General features: G+C 37.0%; 2 protein-coding genes and 1 long non-coding RNA gene across 3 annotated transcripts; 2 read left to right on the forward strand and 1 right to left on the reverse strand.

The window, feature by feature from the left end:
• Positions 1-411: 411 nt before the first annotated feature.
• Positions 412-23099, reverse strand: LOC149651638 (glycine receptor subunit alpha-2-like). The gene is made up of 10 exons (XM_089848640.1): positions 22994-23099; positions 21230-22514; positions 15961-16328; positions 15225-15292; positions 11487-11716; positions 8632-8714; positions 8111-8245; positions 3435-3524; positions 3079-3353; positions 412-3010 (listed from the first exon to the last, which is right to left on the reverse strand). Exons 2-10 carry the CDS (start codon positions 21322-21324, stop codon positions 2729-2731), a joined length of 1626 nt encoding a protein of 541 aa, XP_089704766.1. The 5' UTR covers positions 21325-22514; positions 22994-23099; the 3' UTR covers positions 412-2728.
• Positions 17150-18099, forward strand: LOC149651639 (uncharacterized). Its single transcript, XR_016371296.1, has 3 exons — positions 17150-17633; positions 17705-17871; positions 17971-18099. It is a non-coding gene; the product is annotated as an uncharacterized LOC149651639 (long non-coding RNA).
• On the forward strand, positions 22888-27445 carry eEF2 (eukaryotic translation elongation factor 2). Its single transcript, XM_089846962.1, has 12 exons — positions 22888-22891; positions 23006-23163; positions 23768-23982; positions 24055-24248; positions 24321-24529; positions 24617-24850; positions 25125-25377; positions 25444-25778; positions 25848-26219; positions 26290-26499; positions 26557-26872; positions 26951-27445. The coding sequence occupies exons 1-12, from the start codon at positions 22888-22890 to the stop codon at positions 27142-27144; spliced, it is 2694 nt and encodes an 897-aa protein (XP_089703088.1). The 3' UTR covers positions 27145-27445.
• Positions 27446-27856: the final 411 nt, after the last annotated feature.

Here is a 27856-nt window from a genome sequence, read left to right on the forward strand (position 1 = left end):
AAAGGTCAGGTTAATTAAATTAAAGGTCAGGTTAATTAAATTAAAGGTCAAGCATATTAAATTAAAGGTCAAGCATATTAAATTAAAGGTCGGGTTAATTAAATTAAAGGTCGGGTTAATTAAATTAAAGGTCAGGTTAATTAAATTAAAGGTCAAGCATATTAAATTAAAGGTCAGGTATATTAAATTAAAGGTCAGGTTAATTAAATTAAAGATCAGGTTAATTAAATTAAAGGTCAGGTTAATTAAATTAAAGGTCAGGTTAATTAAATTAAAGGTCACATAATATTTGTTAGGAAATAATTATTGCTTACGCGTTGCGTTTTGCCATCTCTTTGCGAGAGATGCTATTTTTCATACAGTGAGACATAGTGAATTTGATGTCAGAAGGTGCCAAAAAAAAACTGCAAATTTAACGTCTTTGCTCATTCAGGGAGATATCGGGTTTTAATAAATCGATATAATTATGCTCCGAAGTTTAAACTACATAGATGTTCTTTCTACACATCCTGGGTACAGAAACAATATCGTATACATTTTGTTTTATACACTTCGGAACGGTCCCGTGGGGGAGGGGGGGGGGAAAGGGGTGCTAGATTCAGATTGTGTTGACATCATCATTATCCGAAAACGTTTAAAACAACAGCGGATATTTCGTCAACAAACAGTCGCAAGTTTGTCTACAGACCTACGACGTCATTATTTGATCTTTAAGGTTATACTGTAATATATATTCTCCAATAGGCCTAAAGCTTAAATTCGTCTCGACATATAACTAATTAATTAACCTGGAGGAACAAATCACATTTACATAATATCATATGTTTTGAGCTCTAATAGATCCTACTAATTATATATGGTGGTTAATTTTTCTTGATTTGTTCAGGTATTCTGTATTTGGCGTTGACACTCTTAAAGAGAGTGTAAAGATTTTTCTGTGTAGAATCAGGGATAGATTTAATTTTAGAAGTAGGAATGGAGAACGGTTAGTATATACTACAGTCCGATTCATAGCCCAGTATAAAGCCCCTCCCTCCAATCCAACACGTAACGAAAATTTTAAATTATCTTATTGGCTCACTTAAACTACGTTTTGATGACGTTGCTGAAAAATACGTAATTCCTATTTACCTCTGTCGCTATGACCCGCCTCTTCTTTCATACCCCCCGTCCCGGGGCAGGGGGTCTAGGACTTTGACGCGCGCCCAGATTACTCTGTTCTCCATTCCTACTTCTAAAATTAAATCTATCCCTGGTAGAATTAATTTAAAAATCAAATTAGATTCATATTTCATCGACTTAATTAGAACCTCCATTCTAGACCAATTTGTCTAAAACTCAGCCGTTCAGATAACAAATATAAATTTCCGTATCACGTGCTATGTTTGGCGCAATTTAGAACGTGATAAAATATAGAGTGATAGAGATAAACCTCAATGAGATAAAAATGGCGCGAAACGTAGCTCGTGATTGCATGCTGAAAGGAAGGCGATTAGTACTCGATTGGTCAAACCAGAAGTGGTATGAGACTAGAAGTGAAGGGCTCTAGCATTGATAGTAGATCCTGGCACTAGTGAACAAATTTGAGGATTTTATGCCGCTTCCATCGCGGAGAGAAAAAAATTGGTCGAGTTCCAAAAACATTTCCTATCCCCTTCCCCTCAACCTAAAGCGGCGAAACACGGACCCGGCTCTTGAATCTAGTTCGGCCGTCTACCACCGCGAGCGTCTCACGTTTTGGAGGGGAAATTTCAGAAACCGCCACTAGAGGGCCAACCGTTTGTGTTTTATCAAGTCTTTTCACTAATGCCGAGTGAAGAATTTGGTTAGCTCAATACTTCTAGTATCATACCACTTCTGGTCAAACTTATCTGAATCTATTCTGATTTTCAAATCAATTCAAACGTAATTACTAATTATCTTATAAATAGTTTAGGATTTTTTTGTCATCCCTTTAAATACGTCATGAATGAGCTATTATAATTAGTTAATTTGGCAACGTAATTTAAATCCTTTTAGGATAAAATTAAATTAAACATTTTTGAGCGCAAAAGTATATATATTGTTTTTCAAAATTTGTTCTTTTGACTAGATCAAAACACACATGCGTCTTTTTTTTAAAAACGTGAAACTTTGCCACGAAATTAGTGATAATTAGTAGAGATAACTGTTAATTAAACTTCTTAAGTTTGAAACTTGGAATTTTTCGTTAAACGGCCTTAATTTTATCGTTTGGTAACCGGACACAATTTAATCAACAATCACTCACTCTTATAAAAAGAAGATAACCAACCTTTGAACTTTTATACTGTCAAAACAATTGAAGTTTATCTTACCAATAGAATGATTCCATAGTTGTTGGAAATTTCCACCGTGGTTTAAATTAAAATCCAAAAATGGATCTAAATCGATCCAATTTATGGTCGTAGCGAAAAAATATTTACACATGAGTGGTTCAATGGTTCCGTAGGGCACAAGAGACCGTAAAATATATTTTACGTCTGTCTCGACTATAGAAAAAAAAAACTAAAAAATAAAGTTAAAATTAAAATAAAACCGATAAAAAAAATATTAAATCAAGTGAACCGAATGTTTTTTCACATTGTATTGCACACGCGCCGATCTTTGTTTTTACCCAGTTAGAGACTGAGATTCTTCGTATATTTTGCTTTAGTATTTATGTCCTAAGGGTCCTATTCCATCTATTTTTGGGGTATTCTTCGTTCTTTTATCGTAGCTCGTGACTGTCCGGAACGTACAGGTAATACAACCAATAGATAACATTGAAGACGAAAAATATGAGCGGGAAAGTTACGCGTGAAACGCGGTCAACAAAACGGGCCATCTTCATGTTGCGTGGGTAATTGCTTGTGGCCGAACCAGACGACGTGGTAGGGTCCGTAGAAACTCCAGATGGGTTGACAACGGTCGACGAGATTTTGGTCGTCGAAGTATTGGTAATTGTCGAAACAGTACGGGTACCTACCCTAGTGTCCTTTCCATTCTTAGGCTGAAAATATTAGACAACCTTGAACCCTAAATTCAAGGTTATGATGACCTTTAAGAACTACTACCTACCTTACTGCGTACTCCAAATCCGCTCCAAACATCGTAAGGTCGAAATTTAGACCTGGATAGAAAATTGACCAACGCAAACTCTAACAGCGCTCCAAAAACCATAACAGAGCATGCGCCGATCCAAACGTCGATAGCCTTGACATAGGAGACTGGTGGTAGTTGGGTTCGAACCCCCGATGCCACAGTGGTCAAAGTCAAAAGGGTCGTGACCCCTAATGTGACGCGAGCCGGGGAAGCGTCAACGTTGAGCCAAAATGATACCCAAGAGATCATAACTGTACGTATATGGGTTTAAAAATTAGTAATGGGTTGACCTTTGACCCATGGATGGATGGTTTAAAACGCGGAAGGCATACCGATAAGAAAAGTTGGCAAGTATGTCTGTACCACGTGGTACCCGTTCTGACGTTGCAATACGAAGGAAGCGTTCAAGAAACTAAAAGATCCTGAAGAGAAAAAGCAAACAAATGTTTATTTGCAAAATCTTTAAGATAAACCACGTGGCTTCTCAATGGAACTAATTCATTTTAACACGGGCCTTTTTGTTAAAGAGCGGTAGCGGTGGCGGCGAAGTTGGTAAGGTGTGATTCACCCTTACATCCTGTTACATCTAAATCTCTTAGTTTCCAAATTTAGAACCTTCATCTTCTTTAATGGAAGCGTAAAAGAAGTGTACATATATATATTGGATCTCCCTGTCGGGCGATTTTTAAGTGTTTTGGGATGTTTGAAATTTGACCTTCTCTAACAGGGATGGTAAAAAACGCTTCACTCAAACCTTTTTTTTTTAACCCCACTAGGCCTAGATCTTCCTTCCCTAAAATAAATGTTTATATAAACCCTGATGGAAGTGCTTGGGAACTTGGAACCTCGAGTAACTTACCTGGCTAAGAAGCTGAATTGACTTTTTTGTGCTTAGGTTAGTTTGTTATCTATATACCCAGAAATATATCGGGGAAAGTGTAGAAGCGACACCTGGAATTTTCGCGGTGCCGCGATGACTTGTACCATATAACTTTATTGAAGTCACTATCCATGGTCTGAACGTCGTTAAGTTATTTTCCAGAACATCTCAAAGTTTCCTCAAAGATGAGGAGAAAGATTCCACGTGTCGCTTCTATTTATTAGTGACTAAATATTTTTCAGATTTCAGATTGAACCCAGATGAAATCCCCAATCGTTTCATTGAATAAAGAAGCGTTTGTTTTATAAGTATATTTACTTGACAAAAAGGGGTCCTGTTTGTTTTACTTCATATAAACTTAAAAAAATATTTTCTGACTCTTGGAACTTGTGTGCTCTGTTTTAGGCCAGTTGTAGGCCTACCTTGTGTCAATCCACTTACATTTATACCTTTCAAAGGGGGGAGGGACAATATCGCCCACTTTATCTCCGGAATGGAGATCAATAGACGTTAGTTAGATAGGGCTCCGAAGTAATCAGTCCATCAGAGTCCCCTTTTTTATTTGAATTATAGTCGAGATCAAGAAGTGATATCTAGTTTATTAGGGAGAAGGTATAAGATGCCTAAGTATTCGCACGCCATAGTCCCAGCCCCCCTTTCAAAATACGAGGGGGAACGTAAAAGAAGGCCGGGCTATTTCGCAGCCTCTCCCCAGTCGGAAAATACGTAATTTTCGTCATTCGCGTGGCGCTGCCGTGAGTTTTCAAGAACCAATGAGATTCTGGTTGTAATTTAGAGGCGGGGATTAACTCCGGACCTACGTCTTTTGGACTGGAGATAAGGCTAATAAACTAGATATCGCTTCTTGTCGAGATTCAATTATCAGCTTAACGTTTTAGCGTCATAAAAGAGTTATTGATAATTTTTCTCTGTCCAAACCATTATCATAACGTTATAATGTAGTGTAACTATAGCGTCAATTGAAAACTTGGGATATATTTTAAATTTTTTGGGCGAAAAAGACGTCGAAGGGAGCCTCGAGTAACGTCAATCAGAATATATTTTCCTTTTACAAAATCTGACAGCTTTGTTGTTGCCCGTAAAACGATCCTAATATCAGGTTTTAGGGAATGGGGAGTTGTTAAAAAGACATAGTGCCTACCCATTTGTACAGGGTGTTGAGTCTGAAAGGTCATAGGAGGTATTCTTTGGGCGAACGATTTTGAGTACTCGAAAATGTAACTTCTATCATGACATTTTGCCGTCCGGGCCACCGTTTGTAAGTTAAGATTGTCCGAGAGTATTTTAAGGATGACCCCTTAAATTTAATTAAGAAACTGATTAAGACAGTGTTTGCTAATTCAATTAATTAAGGAGTCATCCCTAAAACACTCTGCAATCATAACTTGATATCGGTGACCCTTATTGCAAAATGGAGATAGAAGTTATACATTTTAGACTCAAAATCGCTCAATTAACATCCCCTTAATTTTTGACACCCTGTATAAAGTCATAATGAACGGTTTAAGAATAGGTGTTCTGAAATTATTAAAAAAATCTGGAAACATAAAAGGGTCAGGTTCCTTTTAAACAAGTTGTGAGAAGGTATATAGAGTTTAACATTTAGTTGAAGTAAATAAGAGTTTTAAAAGCAAGGGTACCGCTTAAAAATAACAACTGTCAGTTGTCATTGTTATTTTTTTTACAGAACTTGTGAAGAAATGTTGTAAAAAGTTGGTGCTATCATTGAACAATAAACAATTCTGGTATCAATAACAATATTTTGAACGAAACTAAAAAATCCAAACTTCCAATGGATCTTATCGGAAAACTGTTAGAGCCCGGGGACAGGGGACAAGTTTCGTATCGTGCGTCATTGGCTGAATTTTAGTGGAACGGAAAGCGTTAAAAATGTCAAAAACATTAGTTTTTAGTTTGGGGTGAAACCGCGAGAAAAAGTTTCCCAATATTATTGGGAAGCGAAGGTCATTCGAAATTACGATTAATCTAGCTTGAAAATGGAGACTCGGGCTTCGTCGTCGTAAATGACCAGCACACGCTATTGCATTGCGTCAAGGTTGACCAGTGCTCGCGTGCCAGTTATGAGTTAACGAGGGTAATTACAATTCCCAAGATTAAAATCATGCAGCCCGTATTTGAACTGGAATTACATGCCGTTAGGGCTTGATTATTGATATTATACCTGTGCATTAAAGTAAACCATAAATATCTTTAGAGAAAGAGAAGTTAAGACTAAATATTAAAACGCAAATAACGTACTGTTTAATAATAAAGGGAGATGTTCAAGGTCGTCACTAGAATTTGTGGGCCTCAGGAAAATTGAGCAAATCGCGGGGCCCCTTTTCAAGATACGCGTCGAGGGCCCCTAGAAGGTACGCCCCCCCTCTGAAGATGTTGTTAATAGAGAAGACCAAAAATTTACCGACACAAAAACATCTTATTTAAAAACTGGACACGTTTTAAGAACATGGTTTAAAAAAAAAAGCATGAAATTTTAACAATCGGTGCACGAGGTGAGAAGTTAGACCGCGTTGTTTGATATGTACTTAACAAATGGTCAATCATTTGGACAGCTATATGTGTATGCATTAGATTATGTATTCCCTTGGTTCTAGCTTAGCCTCAAGACTATGCAGATGTAATGCAAATCATGTCCCAGTGCTAAGTAATGCACTTATGACTTACTAAAGTAAATAAACGGAGAATTTCTGTTGTTATAAAGACGAGTAATTCCTTTTTTTATAATTCGACCTTCAGGTAAGCGTCTAGTATTCTTTCATATTACGCAATTTTTGCCAAACAGTCTGGGTATAAACACGTAACAATTTTTGCTTGCGGGACCAAACTATGCCAAACAAACCCAACTACATTGAGAAAAATATTATCATTCCAAGGGATGGGGGGCAAAGAAAGAACGGATTCCTGAAGGAAAAAGCATTTGACGTGTCGTCACCCCTTTAGAAAAATTGGCCAAGAATCAAAATCATTCGAGCAAAAACGTTAACGGACGGTTTTTGTCGGATATGTCTAGGTTTTTCGACAAGGCGTGCAGTCAAAGCCCTTTCCAGCGCGTTAAACTACAATAGCTTCTATCCGCTATTATTCAAAACAACACGAAACATATTGAGGTTTTATACACTCTAACTCTCGCTCTCCCTTGTCAGAGAGAACTGTTGTAAGAGGAGTAGAAAGTACAGAGTAAAAGAGGTTTACAACATGGAACTCTAGTCGAGGCTCATAGATTGTAGAGGAAAACCCACTACATCTAAAAGATGAAGCCAAATAGACTGAACAGGGATAGATTTAATTTTAGAAGTAGGAATGGAGAACAGAGTAATCTGGGCGCGCGTCAAAGTCCCGGACCCCATTCCACGGGACGGAGGGGTATGAAAGAAGCTAGGTGGCTCATAGCGACAGAGATCAAAAGGAATTACGTATTTTCGCCGTCCCCGTCAGCAACGTCATCGAAACGTAGTTTAAGTGAGCCAATAAGATAATTCAAACTTTTCGTTATTACGTGTTGGAGGGAGGGGCTCTTTACCGGGCTATGAGTCGGACTGAAGTAAATACTAACCGTTCTCCATTCCTTCTTAACTTCAAAAATTAAATATATCCCTGGACTGAAAGAAGGGACATGGCGCTAGAGACTCTACTCCTCTTTCCATAATTCTCTCTTTTCCGTTTTATTCTATGATAAATACCCGTTCCGATATTTTTGAAAGGAAAATGGTCGCTCCTATCGTATTTATATTTTTTTCCTTTTTCAAATGGGGCCCAATATTTTTCAGCTTTTTTTTTGCCCAAGGTTTAATAATTTTTTTTTATCAGAGTATATGATCGAACGCCACTTTTTTTACGTTTTTATTTAAACTCTGTTCGGAGAAGCGAAACCATCACATAAGGAGATGATCAACGTCACGTTTTTATCAATTTTCATCCATTTGAACTCGTGGGGGAAAAAACCCCCCTTAACATTTAGGTTTAGCGCGAGAAATTGTCGCTTAGGTTATATAATTGGACTGATGTAATATCGTATTGTTCGTGTAGCCTTAAAACATTCAAACAACAACAAATACAAACCCAATTTCAATATAAATTTCAACTTACCCGTATCAATTGAGCGTGTAAAATTTCCGTATCCAAAATGTACCAAATCAAATTCCGGGACTTCAACGGGTCTCTCGATGACAATAGGGTCCGTGTCCTGCCACTTGATGACAATTTGATCCGTGGTTTGAGCGTCTAACCGCGTAAAATAAATTGCAACTTTACAGTCAAGTGAACCATTGCATTACGAGTATTTATTATTCATAAGTTTATATGATATGTTCTGTTCCATAAGTATGATACTACCTATATACTTCGTAATGCTAGAGACTTACAGCTCGAGATAACTAGTTCGAAAACGACAAGCGAGAATTGAAGTCCTACACTCGGTGGTTAATTTTACAGGACTTCCATCTAGGTCCTATTTAGTCTGTTCTAAGCCTTTGACAGCGCCTCTCCAGGCGTCGCTTTACCTCGAATCTATGACCTTCGTTGTCACTTCATGACAAGCTCCAGTTTGTAACCAGTGACAAACTTATGGAACATATCTTATGAATTTATGATTATTATAAAGGACCTACAGGCTCCTAGGATCACGTGACATCTTTGCGTATCCAATGGATAATTACGAAAGGACATATGACAAGATAATCGAAGCGTTAACCTTTAGAAATGAATAAATGTTAATACGTTAGTTTTAATTAAAATCTACACAACCTAGGAAAACGTTTCCACCTCAACAAAAGAGGAGTTGGATTTTTCTATTATGTTTGCCCGAAGGGAAATTCGATAGTGAATTGTGTAGACCTAGGCCTATATCAAGCTAGCAAATAAAAGTTTGAATTTGACTAGCAAAATAAGCTTGATTCAGACACTCCAAAAAAGGTAATACATGGAAGGAAATTTATATTGTATATATATAGACTCGTGTATCCGATGAAGCGAAAAAATCCGTTTAGGGTCTTTTTAATCGAAATTGTAGGTTTGTTATTAAAGGTGGGATGAAATATATTGATGATTGAAACCTTTAAAGCAACAGGCGGCTCCATTATCACCCCTAGAATTCCGGCTAACCTTCTGGACATGAATTTTATCTTACCAAAGGCAGGAACCAATCAGACCTAGTGCATTAGGTCTTATTGGCTTCTGCCTTTGGCTTAACTAGCCTTTACCAAGCTTAGCCACTGCCGTAGAAAAGCCATCTTTAAGGGACACCAACGAAGCCGCCCTTTGCTTTAAAATGTACCGGATATTAAAATTTCAAGCTATTAGGCCAAATTTATATATAAATAGGTAAATTGTAAAATTTTGAAAAGAAAGACTAAGTCTTTTAGGCGAAAGTTTATTTTCTAAATGATACCTAACCAAGAAGCGATATCCATATTATTAGGGAGAAGGTATAAGATGCCTAAGTATTCGCGCACCATAGTCCCAGTCCCCCTTTCAAAATACAAGGGGGGGGACGTAAAAGGAGACCGGGCTATTTCACCTCTCCTCAGTCTGAAAATACGTAGTTTTCGTCATTCGCGTCGCGCCTAACAAATGAGATGCTGGTTGTAATTTAGGGGCGGGGATTAACTCCAGACTTACGTTTGGACTGGAGATAAAGCTGGAAATGTGGTGAATTTATACCTTCTCCCTAATAAACTAGATATCACTTCTTGACCTAACTAATGCTATGTTCACACTTGCACAGGAGTAAGTTGACAACTCGTTTGCACAACTAGTTTTGAAACAGACTTTTTTAATAGTTTGAAGCGATTTCAACAGAAGATGCTTCTGTTGGTGTGTTGTCGGCTAAGGCCGGTGAAAATAACCTTACCAATTGACTGATCGTTTCAGATATTGCAATTTTTCTTTAATTGTTTTTATATATTTAATACTTAATCACTATTTAATTCAATCAACTGATTTTACTGTTAATCGATCTATTCCATGTAAATTAATTGAAAAAATAACATATCTACGCTTTTTCAAGAACAATTCCATTTTCCGAAAACACATTACCATGAAATTAATTATTTTGAAGGGGTTTAGTGTCGATAAACAATAACTTGCAGTACAAGCACCAATACAAGCACCAATACAAGCACCAGTACAAGCACCAAGCACCAGTACAAGCACCAGTACAAGCACCAATACAAGCACCAGTACAAGCACCAATACAAGCACCAGTACAAGCACCAATACAAGCACCAATACAAGCACCAATACAAGCACCAGTACAAGCACCAATACAAGCACCAGTACAAGCACCAATACAAGCACCAGTACAAGCACCAATACAAGCACCAATACAAGCACCAGTACAAGCACCAATACAAGCACCAGTACAAGCACCAATACAAGCACCAGTACAAGCACCAATACAAGCACCAGTACAAGCACCAGTACAAGCACCAATACAAGCACCAATACAAGCACCAATACAAGCACCAGTACAAGCACCAATACAAGCACCAGTACAAGCACCAATACAAGCACCAGTACAAGCACCAATACAAGCACCAGTACAAGCACCAGTACAAGCACCAATACAAGCACCAGTACAAGCACAAATGCAAGCACCAGTACAAGCACAATACAAGCACAAATGCAAGCCCCAGTACAAGCACAAATACAAGCACCAGTACAAGTACAAATTCAAGCACCAGTACACGTACAAACATAAGTACCTGTGTAGAATACCCCTGAAAACTAGAAACTAGCCTACAAAGCCGCTTCAAGTTGGTTCGCGAAGCAACTTCAAGAAACCAAGTTTATAATTAGCTTCTCGAGTATCAGTTTTGTTCACACTTAACTTTGGAAGCGTTTTGAATCGTTTCGAACCGGTTTCTCGTGTAAGTGTGAACATGGCTTAAAAGATGGAGAAAATTTAAATTTAGACTTAGAATTTAAAAAACCAATTAGGCCTAAAATCATGAAGATATTAGACTAAAGAGCTGCGCAAATTAAAAACTTTGTTTCAAGTAAAGGTATTCAACTATCCGTATAAATTTAATTGGATATTTTTGAATCAAGTTTCTGACACACAGTGACACCGTGTTATAGGCAAAAATAAAATCGATCAGGCTTATTTTAAGCCTTTAACCTCTTATGTAATCGATTAAAAGCGAAGCTAGGGACATTCCTTTAACGGAAATAAGCTTTTTCTTTTCGTTGTTAATATCATGCTAATGCAGGAAACCCTTCTCCCCTTCCCCTTCCCCAACTCCCAATCCTTGGGTATAAGAGAAATTTCAAGTCAACACACAAGGCGTGATAAGATTCCTTATTGGACACCTGCTGGCTGTATTGGATGTGTCACTTTCTCTCATGAACTTTTGAAGTTTCAAAGAATTTAAACTTTCTTGTTCAAGACACAAGAGTTCGAAAACGATACACCTTTTTGATAGAAATAAACCGAAGCGTGTACAGAGAAAGAGAGAGAGCTTACCTCATGCTGTATAGAATCTTTCCATTGGGAGACATTTTAATGAGTATATTTGGTACCGTAACCAAATGAAAATTCGCCTGTTTGACGTTACGAAAGAAAAGGTCAGGTTTCCAGATGCGGGAAGAGATATCTTCACCGTTTAGGGTCAAGGTCTCGTTAATATGGTAAGGGGTCAGATCTAAACGATGGTCCAACCATAATTGACGAAGGTAGATATCCATACTGTACTCCTGTAATGATATAAATCGATAAGATGCGGATCAGACGGCCTAAAAATAGAAAAACTTTGGGGATCGGTAATAGCATAAGTTCGTAAAATATGCTCCATAAGTTTGTCACTGGTTACAAACTGGAGATTGTCATGAAGTGACAACGTAGGTCATAGATTCGTGGTAAAGCGACGCCTGGTGAGGCCCTGTCAAAGGCTTAGTAATGCAGACTAAATAGGACCTAGATGGAAGTACTGCAAAATTAACCGAGTGTAGGACTTCAATTCCCGCTTGTCGTTCCCGAACTAGCTCTCAGTAAGTCTCTTGCATCACGAAGTGTCATACTTATGGAACATATCTTATAAACTTATGGTAATAGGGTTGGTTATATTTCAAGATCCGTGGGGAAAACCCATCTAAAGACAGTCCAACAATCAAAGGATCCACTTGTCACTAGTTTGAAAATTTTCTTTGAAGTTATTTTTCTCTGGTATAGTATAGGGGGAAAAAGGGGGGATATTGAGGATGTGATATAATTCAATGGAAAGGTCTATAAGATCTGGACGCTGGTATACTTCAGTAATTTTCGCAAAATTTGGATAATGATGACGTCAAACAAAGGGATACGATACAACCAAGAAGTGATATCTAGTTTACTAGGGAGAAGGTATAAATTCACCATATTTCCAGCTTTATCTCCAGTCCAAACGTAGGTCCGGAGTTAATCCCCCCGCCTCTAAATTAACAATAATAATAATAATCTAAGCTTTGTCTACGAAGAGATTTCCACACCAGCATCTCATTGGTTCTTGAAACCTCAAGTCAGCGCGACGCGAATGACGAAAATTACGTATTTTCCGTCTGAGGAGAGTGTAGCGAAATAGCCCGGCCTCCTTTTACGTCCCCCCTTTTATTTGAAAGGGGGCTGGGGCTATGGCGTGCGAATACTTCACCCTAATAAACTAGATATCACTTCTTGAAACAACTACAAGAGCTTCCACTGCTCAAAGTATCATCTCGCTTCAGTGTTTCCATGGCTTTAAGTATACGCATATTTCAATTTGTGTATAATCCAGAGATCGTCGTCGTCGTCGTAATTCTGGCTTATCAAAATATCTAATGATACTAAATACATTGCGACGTTTTAGAGTTAAGAAAACAACGCAATGGAAAACAGAGTAATCACGAACGAATCTAGTTGATGAATCTTCTAACACCGTTAATTACAAAAGAAATAAAGAAGAAAAACCTAATTAAAATCACTGAATTAAAAGGATAATAACTCAAGATCCGATAGTAGCGATAATTTGAGAGAGTTAATAGATCTAGTAAAAGTTAGAAGTTACCACAAAAGGACCTTCGGAGTTTGGACCTCTGTTACGTTTCCAAAAAAAAAAAAAAAATAATAAATAAATAAAAAGAAGTCCCGAATTTCGCTCTCTCAATTGAGAGACTATAAGGTGTTTATCAGAGCCAAATTTGGAGATTGAAAGGAGTGGGGGGGGGCAAAGAAAACAAAATGTAACTCACACACAAAAAGAAGAAAAAAAGAAAAACGTAAACCTATAGCAAAGATATTAAATGAAGCGAGCGAAAAAGCTACGACTTGGGACGGAGTGTGATAGGAAAAAGCTGTTTGAGAGTATTTCTCTCGGGGATGGTTATCTTAACACTCCAGAAAAGAAGAAAGAGTGAGATCTCAGGGTATACCATACGTCATTTGATACATCATTCACTACAGTCCTAGTAGTGATAAAACCACTTTAATGTGGTTTATGGTAACAGGGTAACTTTGGACTAAGGCCAATGTTGATTTCAAATCGAATTGTCCGCGAGTAAGAATACTATAATAGTCAAATCCAGGGGATAAGTTTTCTTTATCTTTTCGATAGGTTTACCAGAGATGCTTTAATTAAAGTGAAATGCTTGCGGTGTTTTTGGAGTTAGATTCATGCCATTGACAGTGCACGTTTGGGAGGGGTTAAAGCAGGCGGGGATTAGCTTTCAATCTACTTAAAGTTAAATTAAGTAAAAAAAGGTTTAATCTGTCTATCAGTCTAATAGTTTTAGCTCACGTAATAAGATGATTATTATAATAACAACTTACACTGACCTATAATGATTAGTCTAGCTATTGCAACACAAAATCCGCCTATAGATACCTTGATTTAAAATGGCTATGCACAATGATTCCAATTAGCTGTATACGTATTCGTGAACTTAGAACAAAATCAGTTAAAGAACTCTTGTTGGGTAGGTCAAGAAGTGATATCTAGTTTATTAGGGAGAAGGTATAGATTCGCCACATTTCTAGCTTTATTTCCAGTCCAAACGTAGGTCCGGAGTTAATCTCCGCCTCTAAATTACAACCAGCATCTGATTAGTTCTTGAAAATTCACGTCAGCGCGACGCGAATGCCGAAAATTATGTATTTTCCGACTGAGAAGAGGCGAAATAGCCCGGCGGCCTCCTTTTACGTCCCCCCTTGTATTTTGAAAGGGGGACTGGGACTATGGCGCGCGAATACTTAGGCATCTTATACCTTCTCCCTAATAAACTAGACATCACTTCTTGGTAGGTAGTTTGCGTTCTTCGTGTTATGGTCTTTTACATAAACTTATCGGTCGTGCTAGTCAGTTACGAATTGAATACGCAAAATGGCACGCTCTCTCGCTTCTAGGTATATCTCAGCACGATCCGAAAAAGAACAAAAATGGATAGGGGGGATACGAGCGAGGAAGACCATCCAGGCAGGGTGAGTGGTATTAAAGGAAAGAATGCTTTTCTATTACTTTTCCTGGCACATTTCGTCTCGCTACAAGATTACACCAAAGCTTAATGGCGGGAATCGTGTTTTTCCCAACGTCATTTGTTATTAAAGAACAGTAACATTGTCCCTTGGATAACTCTCATAGCGAAATACGCAATAGAATCTAGATCCTTACTCGGTTGAGTCGGTTTCGGGCATCTTTCCCGCGGTATACGTATCATGAGATGCCTCGCTAAGATTGAAAACATACTTGGAATAGCTACAGTCAACCAATCAGATTACGCGAAAGTACTCCCTTGATTTGTAACGTGGACCGCAAGCCGCAAATGTACTAGGGACGGTTGTTTTTTTTGTTTCTTTTTACGCGTGTACATACGTGAAGTTTCTTACCAAAGACGTGATAAACAATGCGGTGACGTCATTAAAACGTAATTATTCGAATAAAAGGGAATCAAGTTTTAAGGAATTCAAGGTTACATTACATTATATTATATTAAACTCAGAATGCTCGGGCCATCATGATGTAAAGCATCATCGTGGCAGCCTAAATATTCCCCGTGTCGCTTCTATGTTTACTAATTTCATTGTTAAGTATTAAGAGAGCGTCCCAACATATCACACTATACACTTTCTCTCAGTTTACCTCAAAACTTATGTTAATCTCTTAAACCTTACTTCAACAATTCCCTTTAAAAGGTGCATGGCTTAACGACGGCAATTGGAAATTTGGATAATTAAAATCATTAAAGGCTTAATTACCATATTAGCGGCGTTGACTGAACCCAAACTATTCACGTATATATTAACTTCAACTTGAGTCGGAGATCCTGTTGAAAAAAAAATTAAATAATAAAGATCAAAGATTAAATCAAGTAAAAAATTATGTATTTGAATAAGAAAAAATTCTAACTGAAACTAATAGACCGTTTTCACAAGGAGGGGCCTAAAATACAGTCCGGTTATTGAGAGCATTGTTTTCTTAAATACCTACAGGGATAGATTGAATTTTTGAAGTAGGAATGGAGAACGGTTAGTATTTACTTCAGTCCGACTCATAGCCCAGTATAGAGCCCCTCCCTCCAACACGTAACGAAAAGTTTCTATTATCTTATTGGCTCACTTAAACTACATTTCGATGACGTTGCTGACGGGGACGGCGAAATATGCGTAATTTCTTTTTACCTCTGTGACTATGACCCGCCTCTTCTTTCATACCCCTCCTTCCCGGGGAAGGGGGTCCGAGAATTTCACGCGCGCCCGCATTACTCTGTTCTCCATTCCTACTTCTAAAATTAAATCTATCCCTTTTCAGTCTATTTGGCTTTAACTTTTAGATGTAGTGACTTTAACTACGTTTTGATGACGTTGCTGACTGGGACGGCGAAAAATACGTAATTCCTTTTTCACCTCTGTCTTTACGACCCGCCTCTTCTTTCCCCGTGGAACTCTGTTCTCCATTCCTACTTGTAAAATTAAATCTATCCCTGATACCTACCAGTTCCGTAAGTCGGCCAAGCTCTCTTATCGTAGCCTTCTAAGACACCGTCTAAAAAAGCCAATCGGTGGGGAGTTTGCTGGGTTTCGGTCTGTTCTCGAACTCGACTCAAAAGTTCCGCTGTTTTTTTCCGATCTTTAACTCGAGCGACTTGTTTTTTGGACATAAATAACTCTTCCTCCTCATCATCTTCATCAACGGATGCCGATTTCTTAGTGGTCACCGACGGTATCCGAGTTGTGCTGGTCAAACCCGTAGAAGAGATATCCTCGGCGTACCGTCCCGTTGCCAAGGACTCATTCGTTGTTAACGTTGAGCTTTGAGAAGTTTCGTTATTAAAAACTTCAAAGCTTTCAACGGCCATGACCCTATGTTAATTTGGGATGAAAATCTCGAAAAGTATTACTAGTTTAGGCAAGGACTACGTATTTATAGAGGACAAGCAAAACGCAGTTTCAGTTTACCTAATTTCAACGCTATGGCCCCCAATAAACACATTTACCAAGTTCACATTTACTGATGTAAACCCTTGAAGGTCTTTCTTTAAGTACTGTCATAAGTACATAAGGTATGTTCCATAAGTTTGTCACTTGTTACTAACAGGTTGTCATGAAGTGACAACGTAGGTCCTAGATTCGAGGTAAAGCGACGCCTGGTGAGGCGCCGTCAAAGTCTTAGTGCAGACTGAATAGGAAGATGGACTGCAAAAACCTAGTATAGTCAATTCTCGCTTGTCGTTCTTGAACTAGCTCGAGCTGTAAGTCTCTAGCATTACGAACTTGTACAGGTAGTGTCATAGTTATGGAACATATCTTATTAACTTATGGTAATAAGTACTGTTGATTTACACGAAATAAACAAACGATTTATTATTATTTAATTATCTTCTCCCCGACCAATATTTAAACAATCCCTCGAGTGACCTTGATAGACTAAATCCTATGCTCTCCTTAATTGCTCGTGAAATATAACTTTCCTATCCATGAAGTATTTATAAGATCCTTGGGGTAAAGACTGCCTTCCCTTTAGAACTATAGCTTATTTTCACCGCGGTTTAGCCAACGGATAAAAGTGGAATTAATTTGTGATGGCGTAATTCCTAATTATTCAGATTAGAAAGTCCGAGAGAGAGTGAAAAAAAGGAGAAACCTCTTTCTTGTAATAACAAAAGAAGGGGGAACGAAACGATATCAACGCGATTAGCTTATTAACATTCATTCGGAAGTTGGTGAGAAAGTTATAACAAATATCGTCTTATACCTAAAGGGTAGATGAAATTCTCATTAAAGAATATTTAATTATTATAATATTTAATATTTTAATTTCCTCTGCGATTTTCCATAAGTTTTATCAGAAGTGAGATGAGGACTAGAAGTGAAGGGCTCTAGCATTGGTAATAGATCCTGACACTAGTGAACAAATTTGAGGATTTTACTCCGCTTCAATCGCGCCTACGCTAGAGAGAAAAAAATTGGTCGAGTTCCAAAATCATTTCCTACCCCCTTCCCCTCAACTTAAAGCCGCTGAACACGGACGCGGGTGCTTGAATCTAGTTCGGCCGTCTACCACCGCGAGCGTCTCACGTTTTGAAGGGAAAACTCAGAAACCGCTACCAGAGGGCCAACCGTTGGTGTCTTATCAAGAATATTCACTTTCGCCGAGTGAAGAATTTGGTTAGCTCAGTACTTCTAGTCTCATCTCACTTCTGGTTTTATTTACCTACTCCGTTGAATTTATTTTTAAGTAGTGGCGAATTTAATTTCCCAGAGAGCTAAAGGAGTTTACTATGACCTAATTTTCGTCTGTGACGTTTTAAATAATAGACCTAAAAGGCTTAACGATCAACTTTAATAAGACAATTTAAATTAAGTTGGCGTGGTGTGGCATGGTATTTTCTCGTAAGTTCGAGAGGTAAATCACTATAAAGTGTACAAAATATAGTGAAAATTTTATCATACGTCTATTTATGAAATCAGCGTGATTTATTTTATTTTTATTTTTATTTTTTAGATAATTTCGACCTATATATGAGGATCCCGTGAAATTTGAGGGAATTTAACGGGGTATTTTTCTTTTTTTCACGAGACCGGAGGAATCTCGTGAAATGTAAGGGAAATCTCGCGCGAAATGGCGCCAAATCAATTATTATATAAAATCACGTGAGATCATAAAGAGCACGTGAATATTAGGCTACACTTCCGCGACGTTATAGAGTGAATTCCGTGAATATGTGTACATATAATCAGTTTTAAAATTTAGGGGGAATCCCGTGAAACCCGAGGAAATTTCACGGAATATAGTTTCAATAATGCAACGGGGTACACCTAGGGACTGTAAAAAAACTAATCCACGGATCCACGCTAAATTAGTGCGGGAAAAATATATAGTTTGCATTTTTGAATAAATTTTGTCGCACACAATTTTAAAGAGTGATTTGCCCCTCTCAGTCATAATCTTACAATCAATGAATGGCTTAATATGAACAACCTGAGACAGTTTTAGGCTTAATGATTTGGTATATTTCTCCAAATTCACGGCCAAGTTAAAATATACTGATTCACTAAATCAATCAGATCCACTGGGATCATAAAATACTACTACTAATTTCATCAAACAAAAGAGAGAGAGATGAAAAAGAAAAACATCACGTTTCTTTAGTTATGCAAATTGAAAATATTTTAATCCTAGCGTTCTAACTCTCCAACTAGTCTAGTCCATTGTCTTATTAAAGTGATGGTAAAACATTTAGGAACAGACAATGGGCAACTGGGTAACTCTATCTTAGTTCTAATTATTTTGGTGAAAGGCTTGTAATAAAACTTATAAAAGCATGGTTTTGATATTGAAAAGTTTTTCCATGTCAATAGGGTCAAGGGTATCTTATATTCGACCCTATAATAAAATCACCCAATTAAAGGGATGGTAACGTTTAATTTCGACTATACCATCAAATTTTGGTAGTACTTAAAATTAAGCCCAGTAAGCTAAGATTTGTTATTTGAATATCGAAAATGTAAAATAAAATATGCAATGACGTCATAAATGTGTCGCATTTTTGTAAGAATGGCTGTCGAAACCGCCTTGGGAGCGTTTGAGAACAATAACTAGAAAGGGCTAAGTTTTAGTTCAATTCCTTTCCCATGTATGGAGTAACTTCATTGGATTGTTAATTAAAGTTTTATTTGAAATGAATTGCACTTCAGCACGGTCTCATCAACTATTACTCCATGCCCCCATGGTGACAGATATCTTGCAGGCAATAAAATACAGTATAAGATTCAAAGCTACGAAGTTCTCAGGGATGGAAAGAGAGAGATACGCTCTTGAAAAGTAAGAATATCTAATTCAGTTTCCCTTTAAGAGCTTTAGATAATTATTTAGAAGATAGAGCTTTTATCCTCTGCGGAAACAGTTCTCGCTTTCCCTGCTTCCGGAAAGCATTTTTCTCTGTCTTGGGCCTCCAGTCTCGGAGGACTTGAGACGCGAGTCCCACGTGGCAAAGTGTACGACTCAATTTATAGCATTTTTGGTACTTAATCTCGAGAATTGCCTCCCAGATAAGCTAGATAATCTTCCGTCCGCTTTTGCTAATGACTAATCAACCACTAAAATATTGCTCTACATCTTTTAAGTTATACAAAAACCTCTTAAAATATAAATAATAAGTTCTAAAATATCGGTATTACCACCGAATGGTATAAAATAACGATCAATTTAAACTCATCCGTTGACTGTCAGAGACAGACAGAACGAAGAGTAAAAAAAAGTGGAGAGAAAATTTGTTTAACAGTTAAAAATCAAGGGTTTTCAGAGGATAGTGTGGCGACGTCATATTTGAAGCGAATTTTTGTCCCACCACCATACTCATCTGATTTTAGCGCGTGTGACAGGTGTCGGAGACAATCCCTCATTAACATAACTAAACGAAAAAGTCATTAAAATTGAGTTTTTTTGACTTTCAATTGGCGAATTATCTTAAAAGAAATCAATTTCAAAAATAAGTTTGATTCTTAAGAAAATTTCATTAAACGTTTTCTAAGACTAGTTTTTCCAAAAATAGTCTTGCATTATTTCAATTTTCTTTGTAAATGAATTTTCGCCGCAAGCTGTTATAAGTTAATTTTCTTTTCATTAAATTAATTAATTAGTAATTAAAATATACCAGACTCTAATTAAACTTGAAATATTTAAATAATATAAAAATGCTTATTGGAGGTTTAGGGAAAATTTCAAATAGAAGGTTTATTATAGAATAATTATTAGCTATTTTCTTTTTTAGATGTAATAACACAAAGAAATATTTGGGAGTTGGAAAAATTTGAAATAACCTCACAAGTAACGTTATAAATATTTAAACTAAAATAAACATTAATCGCTAGCTAAAATATACGGTAGTTAAACACGTTCTGCACTGCATTACTTTTTGTAATAAAAAAATTCATTTCACGTATGAACGAGTAAGCAATATATTTAATAAATAATTTGTTTGCAAAGCCAGTAGCGTTTTCGTTAAAAGCAGAGTCACGCAACGCAATTTCTTTGTTAAACCAAAAAAAAATCTTTACAACACTCGAGCGCCTATAAACGTTAATTAGTAATCAAATTCAAGGATGTTTAAATATTGTCATTGGCAAAATTTGAATAGATTTGAATAGACATTCAAATTTCGTATAATTTTATCTCTAAATTAAACGTGTAAAAAATATTAGACAGGCTAGAAAGAAGCTCTGGAGAAAGCCTAAAATTATATTATGTAAATTTTTAAAATCCCATATAACAATTTTTTTTTGGGTTTGTTGAGGGGTTAGTCACTAGTGAAATTTTCGTGTAGCATTCAAATAAATTCTTTCGTGAAATCACGATGTTTATTATAAAAATAAGGAGATTATTAAATCGTAGTTTAGGGTGAAACCCAGGAAATCAACGTGATATAATATTATTTAGTTAAATTAAAATACCGCTAAAAACCTACTGAAGGATCCAGTGAAATCGCAGGAATTTCACGGAATATGTTTCAATCTCGCGAGATTTGAGGCGAATCTCGAGATGTCGGGGCAAATACCTTGAAATTTAACGACGCGAAGTCAACGCTAGAATCACGAGAAATCGTAAAAGGGAATCACAATAAACATGTACGGATAAATCTCAATTAAATTAAATTTGACATTTGATTATATTACACGATTTTCACGAGTGACATACCGAAAATTAGTAATATAAAATTAACTACCACATATACCTTGTTGTGCAATTAAAATAAAAGATTTACCTTTGCACGATGGAGGTTTTAAAACTAAATATCGCGCACAACGTAATAAATAGACGCGTGGAAGCACGAAGGTACGATTTTTCATTTTGATTCATGGCCACGGTGCACTACTTTTATTTAAATTAATTATATTAAATTCCCTTAATTCTGATTCGATTAGGTAACAATTGAGCTTTCGCGGTTATCTTTTGGCATAAACCGGACTTCTCTAACTGAAGCCGTAAGCGCCTCCACTTTTCGCTCATTACCATTCTCTTAGGAATGTTTACGCAAAAGTATTTTGCTACACAAACTCGAGATGGAGTAAAAGTTCTTAAGAACTTTCAAAATATAAAGTTATTGCACCCAAAATTAGCGACTAGTAAAGTTTTGTTTCTTTTTTTAGCTAGTAACACGTGGGAGCTTAGAGGGGGATCAAGGTAGAGAGTGACTCGCTCCTCCGAGAAACGCTACTGTTCTGCTTTTCCACAGCTTCTAACCTTCGTTCTCCAAGTTTGAGGGAGAGTGAGAGAGAGAGAGAGAAAGAGAGAGAGGGAGAGAGAGAGAGAGAGGGAGAGAGAGAGAGAGGGAGAGAGGTGTGTTGCGTACCGTTATACGTCACTTATATGTCAGAGAATGGACTTTGTACAATACCCCTTTCACCTTTGCTAAAACTAGCCGTGGTTGTCCCTCTGGCTAAAAATGTAAGGCTATGTTGAGTTTATTTCCTTGTAATTCGATTGAATAACTTCACTGAGGAAGGTGGTCAGTTTCTAATTTAAATTCAACCAATGGGAGCGATTTTACTGAGTTTCGGCTTAAATATTTACTTGTCTATTGATTTTGATTTTGTAGGGGAATTTTTAATTTGTTTTATGATTTTCGTTAATAAAAATAAATAAGGTGTTTCAAAGGTCATACAGCTGGATGGTTGGGATGGTTGAACCGCAGATAATTTAGCCCCTATAACCAAATTCCCTATGTTGAAATTCTTAAAATTCCCTGATTATTTTGGCCCATTTTGAAATTCCCTGACACTTCCTGATTTCACTTTCAGTAGCCAACTGTTGACCTAAAGTGAAGCATTGCCCTCCCTCTCCAAAATGCTTACTTGAGAGAGGTACTTAAAACAGTACTTATAAGTTTTTCCATGTTGAACAGATGACTCCAAATTGTGACGTTGTTGATCGGAAGGAGCCACAAGTTGGTTGAGATGATACAATTGTTTGTATTGTTCAGTAGGTGATCTAACTCCATCGTCCCTTATTTCGTGTTGATTTAGCTTTCTTTTCCAAAATTTGCATCCCTGTAAATAAATAATAAATTATTTTAATTCAAAAAAATATTTCTAATTATCTGAAAATAACTAAATTATTTTGCTAAATTTCTATTCAGAATTAGTTTATCTAACTATTATTAACGCTATAAAAGCTTTATTAATTACTTAATGTAATGTTAGATTGGAAAATCTTTTTTCCTAAAGAATATTTATAAATATCCAAAAATAATTACGTAATTCTGCTCTATTTCTATTCATAATCAGTTAATCTAACTATTATTTAAGTTATCCAACAATTAATTGCAATTAAAACCGATTTAAATTGATTGAAATTGCTTAATTAACTAATACGGCTACTACGCTTTCGTATATTTCGCTAAGCCTAGTTTGAAAGTTTAATATGCGTGAAAAGCTGCGCAGAGAGCTAATTTTAAAGAGACAATTCCCTTTAAAAGCGCTAAGCCTAATTCTATCTTTTTGAAATTTCGCGCTAGTAAGCCAATTACGTCATTCAATAGGCGGCGCTAAATGCCATTTTCCGGCGCGTGCTCTGACGGATGAGGGAATAAAGCCGATTGCGCAGTTGCGTTCCTTCAGTCCTTTTTCTCGTTGCCGTCATTGGCGACCATACGAACATTCGCAGAAGCTTCGGGAATCCTTATTAATCGCCAAAATGGTAAGAAATTAATTTTAATATTGAATTAAATATAGTAGCTAATGTACCGTTTAATTACGATTAGTTATTATACCGCTAATTTATAGTTAAGGTTAATGAAAATCGCATAAAAATTAACCGTATACCTAACCCTCGGTCTCTATGCTGTTGTTAAGGCTGTAAAGGAAAGGTACACGCCATTAGGCTAAAACTTCTGCCGATATGTGTAATCGATGACAAATAAACTTCTTTTCCCAAATTAAAATGATTTCCGTATATATTAACCCTTAAAGCCGCTAATTTATACTCTTTTCTTTCCATATATATTAAATATTACGCTTATATAACCCATTTAATTTAAGCCTAAAATATATATGACGTATGCAGTTGCAGCAGCAGAGTGACTAACGTTGACCAAGGCTTACCTAATTCTTAGAAAACATAACATATTTTGTTATACAATGCCCCCCACGATGGTCAGCGGCGAAGTCAACGACCCTTACTTTAAAATTTTACTAATATAAACTGGTTATGATAGACCACTTTAGTTATAAATTATTAAATATGCCTAATTTCAAAAGTTCAAGACTGGTTCTTAAAAGGGGAAAAATAAATTTTGTTTTAGGTGAACTTTACAGTAGATGAGATCCGTGGTCTCATGAATAAAAAGAAGAACATTCGTAACATGTCTGTTATTGCTCATGTGGATCATGGCAAATCAACCCTAACGGATTCTTTAGTATCTAAAGCCGGTATCATTGCTTCTGCAAAGGCTGGTGAAATGAGATTTACCGATACGAGAAAAGATGAGCAAGAACGTTGTATTACCATCAAATCAACGTAAGTATTAAAACCCCTGACCTTTTAAGTTTAAAAAAAAAAATTGCTTGCTAAGCGTAATTTTCCAATCAGGGCTATCTCTATGTACTTTGAACTTGGAGATAAAGATGTAGCCTTCATTAAGGAAGATGCTCAAAGAGAAAAAACTGAAAAGGGTTTCTTAATCAATTTGATTGATTCACCTGGTCACGTAGATTTTTCTTCTGAAGTAACAGCTGCTCTCCGTGTCACGGATGGTGCTTTAGTTGTTGTGGATTGTGTCAGTGGTAAGGATATTTACCAATCTTACATTCTGTCTTTCAATTTGTCTAGAAACTAATAACCCTTTTCTTAATTAGGTGTGTGTGTGCAAACTGAAACTGTGCTTCGTCAAGCTATTGCTGAAAGAATTAAGCCGGTCTTGTTCATGAACAAGATGGATTTGGCTTTGTTAACCCTCCAATTAGAACCAGAGGATTTATACCAAACTTTTCAAAGAATTATTGAGAACACCAACGTTATTATCTCAACTTACAGTGATGAAAGTGGACCCATGGGAGACATCAGGGTAAAATAGAATAGAAAAAAACCAAAGTAAAAACTTTAAATTAAACGAGTAACTCGTTTTGCCTATTTTTTTTTACTTCCAAAATAGGTTGACCCATCTAAAGGAAGTGTTGGATTTGGTTCGGGTCTTCACAGTTGGGCTTTTACCCTTAAACAATTTGCTGAAATCTATGCTGAAAAGTTTAAGATTGATGTTGAGAAGTTGATGAACCGTCTCTGGGGAGAAAATTTTTACAACCCTCAAACTAAGAAATGGGCCAAGAAAACCGAAGAAGGAAACAAACGAGCTTTCACTATGTTCGTTTTGGATCCAATTTACAAGGTATATTACTAAATTAAGCTTATTATTATTAAGCCTATTTAATTTTCCTCATATTCTTGGCATCCTAACGGCCCATATATGGCCTTAAGGTGAATGCTATATGGAGGTAGATAAACCCTTGTTGGAAGCATGCCTTCGGTGTCTGAACTATTAAAACATGTTCAGAACCCCATCCTCTATCTTCCAAACAATTAAAAACGTTTTCTTAAGCCTAATTGTAGATTTAAGGAACTTCTTAATTAATTAATCTAAATTACTTACCATTTTAATGCAGATTTTCCAAGCCATTATGGGATACAAGAAGGAGGAGACTGCTAAACTCCTCGAGAAGTTGAACATTGTCTTGAAGGGAGAAGATAAGGAAAAGGACGGAAAGAATTTGTTAAAGGTTGTCATGAGAAACTGGCTTCCAGCCGGTGAAGCTTTGCTTCAAATGATAGCCATTCATTTGCCATCTCCCGTAACGGCCCAAAGGTACAGAATTGAACTTCTGTATGAAGGTCCTCAAGATGATGAAGCTGCTATTGGTTAGTATGGACGCTGACCTCGCCATAGAGTTCCCCAAAAATTTATATAAATCTTTCCCTATATAGCCATGAAAACTTGTGATCCTGATGGCCCACTTATGATGTACATCTCCAAAATGGTACCGACCTCTGACAAGGGTCGTTTCTATGCTTTTGGAAGAGTTTTCTCCGGAATTGTGTCATCTGGACAGAAAGTTCGCATCATGGGACCCAACTACATCCCTGGAAAGAAAGAAGATTTGGCTGAGAAGGCTATTCAAAGAACTGTACTCATGATGGGTCGCGCTGTTGAACCAATTGAAAATGTGCCATCTGGAAATATTTGTGGTTTAGTAGGTGTGGATCAATTCTTGGTCAAAACTGGAACCATCAGTACCTTCAAGGATGCCCATAACATGAGAGTAAGTATTAACATCATGGCATTAAACGTGCAGCGGGAATTTTACGAAGACTTTGTTCCCCTACAATAGGTGATGAAATTCTCCGTCAGTCCTGTTGTGAGAGTTGCTGTTGAGCCAATGAACCCCTCTGATCTTCCCAAATTGGTTGAAGGTCTTAAACGTTTGGCCAAGTCAGATCCTATGGTACAATGTATCATTGAAGAATCTGGAGAGCACATTGTTGCTGGAGCTGGTGAACTCCATTTGGAAATTTGCCTGAAGGATTTGGAAGAAGATCACGCTGGCATTCCTTTGAAGAAAACTGACCCTGTTGTATCTTACCGAGAAACTGTTGGTGAAGAATCCAGCATCACTTGCTTGTCCAAGTCGCCCAATAAGCACAATCGTTTGTACATGAAGGCTATGCCCATGCCTGATGGACTTCCCGAAGACATTGACTCTGTACGTTGTCCACTGTCTCCATCTTCATTTTCCTAACTGAAACTAAACCGTTGTTTTATCAATTCTTTAGGGCGCTGTTAACCCGAAAGATGATTTCAAAGCTCGCGCGCGTTATTTATGTGACAAGTATGAATGGGACGCCACTGAAGCCCGTAAGATTTGGTGTTTTGGTCCTGAAGGTACTGGACCCAACTTGTTGGTGGATGTGACCAAGGGTGTTCAGTATTTGAATGAAATTAAGGACAGTGTTGTTGCCGGATTCCAATGGGCCACCAAAGAAGTATGCTAAACCCTATCATCCTTAAACCTTGGGTACTTAATAACCTTTGTCTTATAGGGTGCCCTTTGTGAAGAAAACATGCGCGCTGTTAGATTCAACATCTATGATGTCACTCTTCACGCTGATGCTATCCATCGTGGTGGCGGACAAATCATTCCAACTGCAAGACGTTGTTTGTACGCCTGCGTACTGACGGCGCAACCCCGTATCATGGAACCAGTTTACTTGGTAGAAATTCAATGTCCCGAAACTGCCGTCGGCGGAATTTACGGAGTGTTGAACAGAAGACGTGGACACGTTTTTGAAGAAGCCCAGGTTGCTGGTACACCCATGTTCATCGTCAAGGCTTACTTGCCTGTAAATGAATCTTTTGGTTAGTATTATAAAACTTTTACACCAGTTTTATTGAAGGGTTAGAAACGATTGCTATACTTTTTCCTTTGTCCTTCAGGTTTCACTGCTGATTTAAGATCCAACACTGGTGGACAAGCTTTCCCACAATGCGTCTTCGATCATTGGCAGATTTTGCCCGGTGACCCAACTGATGGCAAGTCTCGCCCTCACCAAATTACCATGGAAACTCGTAAACGAAAGGGATTGAAGGAATCGCTTCCCGATGTTGAAAGTTACTTGGATAAACTATGAGGCGGATTCCTCTCCCTTATAGAATATAAAATTAAAAAAAAATACAATATCAATTTAAATCCTTGGTTGATTTTTTTAAATTCTTTTTCGTAACTTCTGGTTTTTTGTTTATACTATTATTAATTATATCTTGGAAAATTGTTATAATTTTTCCCGTAAGCTCCTTACCAATGTTAACATCAGGGCACGCAGAACTAAAGTAATAAAATAAAAGAATGTGTAAAAACTATGAAGCTTCAAGCTTGTAATCTATTAATGAAACCGAAGAAACTGAAATAAAGATTTAAAAAGGAGAAATTAATCGCTGTTGTTGTTATTTACTTGTTATTTTCACTTTTTAGGCCTTTAATCGGTTAGTTTTTGGGCTCGCTTTAGTACGAAGTAAAAGAGGGTAAATCCATGAAATGGGAACATTTAGGACCCGGAAATGAAATCTCATGTCATTTTGATTAATCAACTTGACCTAAGTCTGGGGAGAAATTGTTTTTATGTTTTGGTTGGATTTGGCAAGGGAAAAAGTTGTTTTAAAAATCTATGGGTTTGATAAAGAAGGTACTAGCATAGCTATTTGATGGCGAAAACTTTTACATTCTGTATTTTTTACGCTGCCGAAACTCTCTAAGGGGGTTCTTTTACTTCTTATTATCTGTTTTTCAAGTCCATTCTTCATGGATTTCCTGTTCTGTTCAAAACATGTCTTTAAAAATATGAA

Source organism: Phalangium opilio, unplaced genomic scaffold (assembly GCF_054372755.1).
Source record: "Phalangium opilio isolate 3A_F unplaced genomic scaffold, DU_Popi_V2 ptg000082l_1, whole genome shotgun sequence".
In the NCBI taxonomy this organism is placed as follows: domain Eukaryota; kingdom Metazoa; phylum Arthropoda; class Arachnida; order Opiliones; family Phalangiidae; genus Phalangium; species Phalangium opilio.